Raw genomic sequence first — 12,500 nt, forward strand, 5'->3', positions numbered from 1 at the left:
AGGCTAAGCTTATCATACTCTACTGGTTGGACTGTTCAGTTTCCCCACATGTGTTTAAGTTTCAAGGTAAGCTACTTTTTCTCCTTGGGACAGAACCTTTTAAGTCTTGGAGTTGAAAAACATTGGTATTGAGATGGTCAGTCAACTTGAATGCAAGAGTTTTAATGTCTGCAGCATAGACTAGCTAATGATGCTAACCGGATTTTAAACAGCAATTTAGCTAGTCGTTTTCTGTGCGTCATTGCGTTCACGATTGTAAATGTTTTATTTGGATTCAATGTGCATGTCGTGGACGGGTGTCCATTGAGCACGTACGAGAGCGGGCCAAGGAGAACAAGTTTACTTTTACTGTTTGGTGAAGTTGCACGTATAATCTACAAAAGTTGTGGAAGAACTATATGCTTCCATCCGGGCAGCGTCAGGTGCATCAGTACGACCACGCTTCCAGGAATGATCTGGTTGGTTTTCATGGAGACAGACGCTGTGTGCACGGAGGGTAGAGGCTGTGTGTGTGTGTGTGTGCATATGTGTGTGCATGAGAGGCAGACGCGTGAGTGACAGAGAGGGAGAGCAGGGAAAGGAAATTCAGCTTAAGAATGTTGCGTTTTTTTCAATACCGTTAAAAAATAGATAAGTAAATAATAAAAAAAGTAACGAAACGCAATATGTGGCGGCCGGTGCCGAATCTGTGGCGCATCACCACAAATTAGTCTATGTGTGGGAAACACTGTATTGCCCCCATCAGTTCCGGAAGAGTCGCAGCACCGATGCTTATGCTGGCGTCGGTGCTTACGGTGCTTCAAAAAAATAGGCATCGCCGGTGTTTTTTCATTTTAGAATCGAGAGGTATCGCAAGTATCGGTTCTCGTGACACACACACACACACACACACACACACACACACACACACACACACACACACACACACACACACACACACACACACACACAGAAGTTTTATTACAGGTTTAAACTGGTTATATCAAGCACAGAACACGTTGTGCGACTCATCCATTCTGCCCTCGTGGCTTTGTCATCTCCAAATGGATGCGCTACCTATTACTGGAGAAATGGAGCAGAACCCGGCCAGTCTTTCTGCATTAGGCTTGCTTAGTCCTCCAGATGAACAGCATTCGAGCTCAGTAGTTTGTGCTTGTGTGCGTGTGTGTGTGTGTGTGTGTGTGTGTGTGTGTGTGTGTCTGACACATAGTGTGTACAGCCCAATTATAATATGAGGCACTTAATGGGGCCAGGGAGTGAGCTGGTAAGAGGAAGAGCTAATATTTTGCCACGGCTCTGGTGTGTGTGTGTGTGTGTGTGTGTGTGTGTGTGTGTGTGTGTGTGTGTGTGTGTGTGTGTGTGTGTGTGTGTGTGTGTGTGTGTGTGTGTGTGTGTGTGTGTGTGAGTGTGAGTGTGTGTGTGTGTGTGTGTGTGTGTGTGTGTGTGTGTGTGTGTGTGTGTGTGTAAGTGCAGCAGGAGCAGCTATCAGACAGTTGATCATGACTGGAGCCCTGGGCCGCCGCCCGGCTGCTGAGGAGAGCCGGCTCTCTGTCTAGTTTTATCTGGAGCCACACACACACTTCTCTCATTACCTCCCAAACTGAGCCTGACAGCACTCCGCCAGCACACACACACACACACTCTCACAAAAATAGTTTTTCTTCAACACACACATCCACATTCAGGCATTCAGTCCCTCTCTAATACTCACAAACAAAACACACAAAAACACACACACACACACACAACCTCTTCTGAACACCTACACTCATACAGAGTCTCTCTCTTGAATACTAACAAACACACACACACACACACACACACACACACACACTCTTAGTCTCGCTCTCTTTCTCACTCACTCATCGATACAGAGCCCTGCAGACACACACACACACACACACACACACCCACATACACTCATTCCCAATCACATACACACAAACATAAACACAGTCTCTCTCTAATAATACCCATCACATGCCCTCTCCTTCCCACATCTATTCACACTCTCTAACTTGGCAACGCATCCACGTACAAAACTCGTTAACTCTTTTCAAAAGAGCACACAGGAAAAACTACATTCAACACCTCATGTGGAATCCCTCACAATGATCACACACACACACACACACACACACACACACACACACACATCTACGCATGCACATACACACAAAGAGGAACCACTAGGGGGTGCTGACACCACACATCCATATAAAACTGGAGTTTGGATGTGTGAGCGCCCGAGCGTATGAGTTGTGTATGTGCCGTGTGTATGTCATTTGAGCACCCACACGTGTGTGTATGACGTTAAAGTATGTGTATGTATGCCGTTAGTGTATGTGTGTACGTGTGTGTGTACCAATAGATTTTTCTATTGGATAACCTCTTCACTCACCAAGATGACACCATGGCATATTTAGTTTGTTTCAACATAACATGTATAAGAGATGCCCTTCCAAATTACTTTATATACAGCGCTTTAAGAAAAGCAAACAAGTGACTTCTTGTTATCACTGATTGAAGTTTTTCAAAACAAACCACAAAAAACACTTGACATTTTATTGCAAGGGTGTGAGCCCTATGCAAATGTATGCACATGTATGCATCTTTGAGTGGTTTGTGTGTGTGTGTGTGTGTGTGTGTGTGTGTGTGTGTGTGTGTGTGTTTACCTGAGTGCGCAGTATCTCTCCCTTGGTGAGCTGCATGTCTCCGGTGAGCTCTTTGACCGAGATGCCCAGCGGCTCCAGACGCTTGCTGAAGTAGTTAGTCATCTCTGCTGCCAGGGCCTTCATAGGAGCCACGTACACTATCTGCAGAGAGAGAGAGAGAGAAATAAATATATGAGAAATGGATAGAGGGAGAGAAAGACTCACATGTGCGAGAGATAGAGAGAAAGAGACATGTGAGAGAGAAAGATAGAGAGAGAAAGAGACGTGAGAGAGAGAGAGAAAGATAGAGAGAGAGAAAGATATGCGAGAGAGAGAGAGAGAGAGAGAGAAAGAGGGACATGTGAGAGAGAAAGAGAGAGAGAGAGAGAGGGAGAGAGAGAGAGAAAGAGCGAAAGAGGGACATGTGAGAGGCAGGTCAACATGTGAATGGAGAGAATCATGAGAGCACCCACATAGAGAGCCAAACAAAGGAAGGGAAGCACATAGAAACCAGCAGAAAGAGAGAGAGAGAGAGAAGATGACAGATAAAGAAAGAGAGAAAATAACGGAGAGAGCAAGAGAGAAGGAGGAGAAGAGAAGATATGGACATGGAGGAGGTCATGATTAATGAGAAAACACCACGGTATCATTTGTTCCTTGGCAACCTGCACAAATCACAATTTATTGTGAAATATGAAGGAGGCCACGTACATTGAGAAAGTTTAATGGTGATGAATGAGGACTGGTTATCATAGAAGTGTATGTGCATATGTGTGTGTGTGTGTGTGTGTGTGTGTGTGTGTGTGTGTGTGTGTGTGTGTTTCGGTGTTTGTTTAGAGGACAATGGGCTTGTTTACACCTGTTCCTAGAGCTGGAGTCCAAACAAGGAGCTATTGCACCCATGCATGAGACTGGGTCACTATATGTGTGTCATAACCAAGATGAAATTGCTCCTTGGAGGTGGTGTATATGTTTGAGTATGTGACGCGCCCCACTGCCTGTACCCAGCAGTCAATAAACATCAGGGCGAAAATGCACAGACCACCAACCGGTAGGAGAAATACGGAGGAAAAAGCTGAGAAGAACACAAGATGTGTGAACAAGACGACAAACAAACAAACAAAGAAACAAACAAGCTCAATAAAAACAGGAAAAAAGAAAACATCTAATCTGTAACAGAATGGTTTATCGGCTGACTCTGTTGAGGAAGGCGTAGAACAAGCGTCAAAAACGTGGAAAGAGCCACGTCGTCCAAATCTGCCACCAAACATCACCAGCTGTCTCTAACCTGTCCCAAAGTCACCCGTATTCCCACCAATCCCAACCAATCCCATTTCAACAGACGACCTTACAGCTGCAGATTACAACTTCACTACACCCCAAGCTACAGTATGCTGTGCTCAACTGATCAGCCTAACCTCACCCTATCCCAACCCGCAGACCCTGGACTCCCACCCTGACCCTCCCCAGATCTGCTGTAATTCTTATATTACTATGTTATGTTCATCTTATTTGTCCATATATTTATACTAGTACTGTTATATTACTATGCTTACATTTTTTACTGTCTACATTAGCAACTCTACTAACTTGACACACACCTCATACTGGATCACAGTACCAATCCTCTGTACATTCATACACATCTTTATCTTTAGCATTTCGTATTTTACTGCTCTTTTAGTCATGTTGATCTGTTGATTTGCTTTTCATCATCCTGTTTACATTGTAGTGTATGTTGTGTGTGGTGTCTTAAGCTGCTGGGACTTTGAATTTCCCCTTGGGGATCAATAAAGTATGTATCTATGTATCTATGTATCCATGTATCCATTCATCCATGTATCCATGCATCCATGCATCTACATGTATCTATCTATCCATCCATCTATCCATCCATTCAGCCATATATCTATCTATCTATCCATCCCCCACCCTATCTCTCAGCCCTGGAGGAGGCCCTTGCCTTGAACTGGTCTTTGCGGATGACGCCTCCCGGCTGCAGGTGCTGGCGGATCTCGTGCAGCACGGTGAGCATGGCGATGTTGGTCTTGCCCGCGCCGGTAGGGGCGCAGATGAGCAGGTTCTCGTTGGTGTTGTACGCCGTCTCGAAGACGATGGACTGGATCCGGTTCAGACGCTGCATGCCCTTAAACACCAGCTGACCAATCTGAGAGAGGGAGAGAGAGAGAGAGAGGGAGGGAGGGAGAGAGAGAGAGAAAGGGAGAGAGAGAGAGATTATAGCAGGTGGGAGAGAATTACAACACACTTGTAACAAGCATATTACATACTTACAACACGCTTATTACACAATCTCCAACCAATTCCACATACTCATTTCAGTTACTGATTAACAATTTCATCAGAAAAGAATGAAGTCCTCTGGAAGTGCATTAGCCGATCTGTATAAGCTGATGTGTCTTGAACGCTCCTGCCCTGAGGTACTCCATCAACTCAAGAGCCCCACCAACTCGAGCACGCACACTAACTCAAAGCCAATCAAGCAAGCGCCCGTCCAAATGGGTCATTATTTCAAACCCGGGGCCCTCTTCACGGCCAGGCCGGACTTTAAGAGGCCCGCTCTCTGCTTTTTTTTTTTTTTTTTTTAAACGCGCCCTGTGCCCAAGCTGCCCGCCTCTCGCATGGCATCGCATCGCCCCCATTCTTTTAAGCCCCAGACGTGATGAATCCGCAGCGCCACAGCAGCCAACAGCCACATTAGCCTGGGCCAGTCCAGCGCCCGCACCCCCGCGCCCCTGCGCCAGCCAAGAGCTAATCAGCCTCTCATCTGACACGGCCCCGCGGCAGCGCCAGCTCAGGCTGGTGACACGGAGCGGGCGGGCGGGCGGGCAGGCTGGCACGCTTGGCACGCTTGGGCAGGCCGGCCGGCCCGGGCCGGCGTACTGGGACCCGATACCCCAATCAAGACATCACACGGGATGAACGAGGGGATGCAAATACAGCTGTACTGTAAGAGAGAGAGAGATAATCTAGACACATATGTTTAACTTATTTCTGAGTAGATATTTGAATTCAAGACCATTTGTTTTTAATTATTATAAATGTATTCCTTTTTGTTTGTGATGCTTGTGTGTTACCTTCAAAACAGATATTGCATCTGTTTGCACTGTATGATGGCTTTGGCAACACTACTCTTCTACTGTAAGTCATGCCAATAAAGCTCATTTGAATTTGAATTTGAATTTGAGAGAGAGAGAGAGAGGACAGAAGAGAGAGAGAGAGAGAGAGAGAGAGAGAGAGAGAGGAGAGAGAGAGAGCGAGAAAGCAACAAATACATGAAGGTGGTAGGGAGGGAAGGAAAGAAGTCAGTCAGTCAGAGAAAAAAAAGACAGAAAGAAAGAAAGACAAGCAGGAGGAAAGAAAGAAAGAAAGGAGGAAAGAGTCAGGCAGGAAAGTGAGAAAGGGAAAGAGAGAGAGAGAGAGAGAGAGAGAGAGAGAGAGAGAGAGAGAGAGAGAGAGAGAGAGAATGAAGTCAGTGAGAGGTAGAAAGAGAGAGAGGTGTCAACTGCTGTCAATCAATCCTCCCACAGTGCCCAGCGCTGTCGTGACAACGGACTGGGGGTGACAGCGCTCAGTCTCCCCGGGAATTCTGATAAGGAATGAAAGAGCCTTGTGCCACTCTGAGGCGGAGAACTTGTCAACACCCACTGTGTGTGTGACTGTGTGTGTGTGTGTGTGTGTGTGTGTGTGTGTGTGTGTGCACGCGTTGTGTGTGTGTGTGTGTGTGTGTGTGTGTGTGTGTGTGTGTGTGTGCACGCGTGTGTGTGTGTGTGTGTGTGTGTGTGTGTGTGTGGTCGGACTCTTTCCTCTGAACTCACCGCAGCCATTCCCCTTCTCTGAGCACAGGCTGAGGCGGCAGTGTAGAAAAAAAAATCCCAAAGCGCCCACAAGGTGTAATGAGCGAGCTGTGTGTCCAACGCAGGAAGGGACACAAGAGGCCTGACACCACGCAGGAGATACGCTAATGCAACTAAATCCACTTGTTTGCTTTTCACTCTCCTCTTTTCCCATCTCTCACTTTATCTCTTTCCCTCTCTCTGTCCTTCTCTCTCTCTCTCTCTCATCTCTCTCTCTCTCTGGTCAAGGTTTGCCTACAGCACAGACAGGCTGTATCATTTATTCAAAGATTCATTAAAAATATGTCACCAAGCTCCTCGCCTCCATTTCACTCCAGCACTCATAAAAAAAAAAGAAATAATTAAGGGACGGAACTCTGTGTGTGTGTGTGTGTGTGTGTGTGTGTGTGTGTTCTGGGAGTCATCCAGGGGGTGAAAGAGGAGCTGGCGCTGAATGGACAAGGTTATTAATGCATCAAAGTGCAACTTTATTAGAGCCGCTTAAGACGGGGTGGGGGGGGGGGGGGGGGGGGCTGAAGGACATGCCACCATGATGGGCAGGGCAGCTGTGAATGAGCAGGTAAAGAGCCCTAACACACCACACACCTCAGAGAGATGGGAGAGAAGGGGAGAGGGAGGGAGAGAGAGAGAGAGAGAGAGAGAGAGAGGACAGAGAGAGGGGGGGAGAGACAGAGAGAGAGAGAGAGAAATAAAGAGAGAAATGGAGGGGCACAGACAGAAAGAGAGAGGGGGAGAGATAAAGAGAGAGATCCGACTAATTTATGACAAAGGAAAAAGACAAGACACAAGACACAAGTGATGTGCATGTAGGCACAAGATGTGAGAAGCATGGAAAGAGACAGCTAATGGAAAAAAGTCCTCTTAGCTATACAGTGGCTACATACTGTATGGCTTCCACGGCTAAATATCACCCACATCCATAGAAAAATACAGTACAGGACATCTTTTCATATTTTCTGCTTGCTCCACTGCTTCTTTTGCTATCCATGGCCTATGCCAAAAATGGAATACTAATACAACAAAAATGAAAAGCCTATCTAAAAATCTGAGAGAGTATGTTGGGTATATGAGAGGGCTGCACTTCAAACTCTTATCGGTTAGAGGGTTGGGTGGAGGTTGGTGGTGGTGGTGGGTAATAGCAAAAGCAGCTCTGCAGAGTGGTGCTCTTCCACTGAGCACACACACACACACACACACACACACACACACACACACACACACACACACATACACACACACACACACACACCTAAACCTTTCAGTAGGGGAGTTTTCAACGCTGACAAAAGAACAAGCTAAAGTTCTGTGTTACATTTGATGGATCCGAACATTCCTCAGAATGTTCATTGTGCACCAGTGTGCAAATAAGGAGGTCAGATAGGGAATAACTGCTGACTCTGAGCATGACCTGAGCCTGACCTTGAGCACGACCTTGAGCACGACCTTGAGATCGACCCGAACCCTGGCCTGGCCTGCCCATTTGGACCGTTTGGCTACGGTTTAGTGCTCTAGTGCTCTTTCCTTGAATTTCCCCTTGGAGATCAATAAAGTATCTATCTATCTATCTATCTATCTAGTGGTTCAGTTACCTGGTCTATTTGGTTTGCGTTCTGTTTCTTTCCAAAAAGGATCTTCTCTCTAGCTAGCGCAGTGCTGATTAATTCAGAGCTGACACCTTGGGCTGTTTGCACCTGTCTGTGACGGAACTGGGCTTTTTTTTTTTTTTTTCATGGGCGTGTGGACAACAATAGAGGAGAGCAGTGAAAACAATCCTCACACAAGGGAGACCGTGTGTGTGTGTGTGTGTGTGTGTGTGTGTGTCTCTTTCTCTCTCTTTCACACACACACACACACACACACACACACACACACACACACACACACACACACACACACACACACACACACACACACACACACACACACACACACACACACACACACGCACGCACGCACACACACACACGCACACACACACACGCACACACACACACACGCACACAAACACATACACACACACACACACAGAAGACCCAGGAGAGGGAAGGGTGAGGGTGATCAAGTAACATGGAGTGAAAGATAGTGAGTGAGAGAGGAAGATAGAAAGAAGAGAGGGAGGATGAGAGGAAGGAGTGAAACGGAGGGGTAAAGAGAGTGAGTGAATGAAAGAGGAAGAGAGGAAGGAGTGAAACGGTGGGAAAAAGAGAGTGAGTGAGTGAGAGAGAAAGTAGCTATAACAGTAATCTGTCCACCCAACCAATCACCTCGCCAGATCCTGAAAGCCTCCAGCCTTATACATATTCATATCCAAATTAGTCAGGAAAGCACAACCCCCCCCCACCCACCCACCGTCTCCGCTGAATCTGTGTCACTGTGGCGACTAAGAGTGCCGCTGCGCTACTTTTAAATGGCGACTGGGCCTTTTGATTTATCGACTTTGTCTGCTGGTAATGAAGCGCTGCTGTCCCCAGCTCTCCTGAACATGCAAATGTATGCAAATGAGCACCTGACCCATTGTTCACCTTCAGCTAATGCATAGATGTAGTAAATATGAAGTGATCTCGGAACAAGAACCCCACCAACCAGCAACATCACCGCCGCCACACACACACAGACACACACACACACACACGCACACAAATGCACGCACACACACGCACATGCACACACGCACACAAAAAAACACACAGACCACACATTCAAACTCACACACTCACACCTCTCTTTAGGCCTGCACCTTCTCCCTGGTGATTAGTATGTAAATATATGCGGCGGGTGGCGAGTGGATTGCCTGCTCTGGGGGCAACTCAAAGGGGTCGTGTTCCCCCCAGGTGATCCATCTGCTGTGGCCAACACTCACTCAGCACAGAGCGGCCAACCAACCAGCGCACCACCCACTCTACCACATGGGCATGCTGCATGCACACACACACACACACGCACGCACGCACGCACACGCGCACCTGCACACACATACACGCACGCACGCACTCGCACACGGACGCGCACTCGCACACGCACACGTACGTACACACACACACAGACACGCATGCACACACACACACACACACACGCACACACGCACGTACACGTACACGTACGTACACACACGCACGCACACACACACACACGCGCGCACACGTACGTACGTACACACACGCACACACGCACACGCACACACACACACATGCAGGCGCGCACACACACACACACATGCAGGCGCACACACACACACACACACACACACACACACACACACGCGCGCGCACACATGCGCACACACACGCACACACACACACATCCGCACACACACACACACACACACACACACACACGCACACGCATGCACTCATGCGCACACACACTCATGCGCACACGCACGCACACACACACACACATACATGATCACACACACATACATGATCACACACACATACATTAACACATGTATACGTAACATACTGTACATCCTAACAAAACGACACACACAAGAGCTCTCTCCCATAAAGGCTCACATATACACAACAATTCAAAGCACAAAAACATGCTGATAGACAAGTAACTATGAATGCAGACTCACTTACAAACATACAGTAACACACACACAGATAAAGTGGCACATAGTGAGTTAATAAAAATAATCTATCTACCAACCACACACACACACACACACACACACACACTTGCAGGACCATGATCTGCGCCCATGTCTACTATGGTGCAAACTACGCTAAGAAATAATTTGGCGACGACGGCAGGATAAAATGCGTGCGTTCTTCTCTGGCGGTCAATCTTCTGAGCTCCTGGTTGCGAGGCGTTCAAGCCTGACTCGGTGAGAACGCGAACAGAGAGTCTGCTCTAATTTGTTCAGCTTTTGGGCTCAGAACACACATCTAACACTGCAAGGCACCGGTCCAACTCAATTACGGCGACGCAAGGAGAAAATCATTTCAATCCATACTTTCAATCCAAGCTTACTTCCACAACAAGGATACATATTTTGTTTATTTACTTATTGACGAAGCATCAAAACGCAAGAACCAAATATGAGAAAATCTGCTTCCTTTAGGCAGCCTGAGTGCTGATTCGTAGCTTGAGGGCCGTTCCCCGTCCAACCTCAACCACTACATTAAACGCTCAGATACACAGCTGACGAATCCATTTCAGTCAGCATTCCTAAAGCACCTGAAAATCACTCTCATGCACATGCATTAGACTAAGGCTGATGGGCTTAACCCTCCCCCCTGACTGTAGAAGTGGCTACAGGTGCCGATTAAACTGTGTCACCCCCCTAAAACCGCTCCCTCTTCTCTCAAATCTCTCCTGCACAACGTGCCAAGTTGTAAATGGAAGGGGGGGTAAAAAACCCCAACAACTTCAAAATTGACAAAAAAAAAAAAAAAAGAAAGAAAAAGTTTTCCTAACTAACGCTGGGAGTCTGCCACCACTGTTGCGCTGGCAGGCGCTATCGACTCAAGTGAATCGCGAGGCCGAGATAAACAAGCCTATTAGAAGCATCGGAGACTCGGGAGGCGGCAGGCGGCAAGAGGCAGCGGCAAGAGGCAGAGGCGCCGAGGAGCGTGTGCTACTGAGTGAGACGCGGTAGAGGAGCACAAGGCTGATCCCAGAGCAGTCAGACTGCCTGAGGACTGATCAGCAGCAGCAGCATTGGAGCCATTGTCTCTGTTGGCACACTCCTTCCTTGGTATTCTTTTAATGTCCTTTTTTGAGTTAAATGATAGATAACGTTTCGACCATGCGGTCATCCTCTGATTCACTCCATAGCCATAGTCCCTGAGTCATGAAGAACAGGCAGCAGCAACAGAGGATGGAGGAGAAGTTGCAGCATCAACAGAAGATGGAGAAGTTGCAGCATCAACAGAAGATGGAGGAGAAGTTAGGGCAACGGCCACAGTAGAGGATGGAGGAGAGGTTGCAGTAACAGTAGAGGATGGAGGAGAAGTTGCAACGGCCACAGTAGAGGATGGAGGAGAAGTTGCAGTAACAGTAGAGGATGGAGGAGAAGTTGCAGTAACAGTAGAGGATGGAGGAGAGGTTGCAGTAACAGTAGAGGATGGAGGAGAAGTTGCAGTAACAGTAGAGGATGGAGGAGAGGTTGCAGTAACAGTAGAGGATGGAGGAGAGGTTGCAGTAACAGTAGAGGATGGAGGAGAAGTTGCAGTAACAGTAGAGGATGGAGGAGAAGTTGCAACGGCCACAGTAGAGGATGGAGGAGAAGTTGCAACGGCCACAGTAGAGGATGGAGGAGAAGTTGCAACGGCCACAGTAGAGGATGGAGGAGAAGTTGCAGTAACAGTAGAGGATGGAGGAGAGGTTGCAGTAACAGTAGAGGATGGAGGAGAGGTTGCAGTAACAGTAGAGGATGGAGGAGAAGTTGCAGTAACAGTAGAGGATGGAGGAGAAGTTGCAGTAACAGTAGAGGATGGAGGAGAAGTTGCAGTAACAGTAGAGGATGGAGGAGAGGTTGCAGCAACAGTAGAGGATGGAGGAGAAGTTGCAGTAACAGTAGAGGATGGAGGAGAGGTTGCAGTAACAGTAGAGGATGGAGGAGAAGTTGCAGTAACAGTAGAGGATGGAGGAGAAGTTGCAGTAACAGTAGAGGATGGAGGACAGGTTGCAGTAACAGTAGAGGATGGAGGAGAGGTTGCAGTAACAGTAGAGGATGGAGGAGAAGTTGCAGTAACAGTAGAGGATGGAGGAGAGGTTGCAGTAACAGTAGAGGATGGAGGAGAGGTTGCAGTAACAGTAGAGGATGGAGGAGAAGTTGCAGCAACAGAAGATGGAGGAGTAACAGTAGCAGCAACAACAGCTGAACTTGAGATGGCAGTTACTGCTTTAGTAGCAATAGAAGAGAAGAAGACACATTGTCTACTAAGATACAACCACACCGTCCTTTGTGTTTTCGATAAATGGACCCTCTCTCACAATTTTGCACCAAGTAATGGATGTA

The 12,500-nt window shown here is 47.4% G+C and overlaps 1 protein-coding gene across 2 annotated transcripts in view; it reads right to left on the bottom strand.

Annotated features, from left to right (window-relative positions):
- Window positions 1-12,500, bottom strand: part of ascc3 (activating signal cointegrator 1 complex subunit 3) — a 186,646-nt gene that overhangs the window by 111,908 nt on the left and 62,238 nt on the right. For both annotated transcript variants that reach the window (XM_062539224.1, XM_062539223.1), the window contains exons 9-10: window positions 4,618-4,821; window positions 2,676-2,816 (exon numbers count right to left, since the gene is read on the bottom strand). In XM_062539224.1, the coding sequence (XP_062395208.1) occupies window positions 2,676-2,816; window positions 4,618-4,821 (345 nt within the window). The remainder of the gene's footprint in view (window positions 1-2,675; window positions 2,817-4,617; window positions 4,822-12,500) is intronic.

This window comes from Sardina pilchardus, chromosome 6, assembly GCF_963854185.1.
Source record: "Sardina pilchardus chromosome 6, fSarPil1.1, whole genome shotgun sequence".
Taxonomy (NCBI): Eukaryota; Metazoa; Chordata; class Actinopteri; order Clupeiformes; family Clupeidae; genus Sardina; species Sardina pilchardus.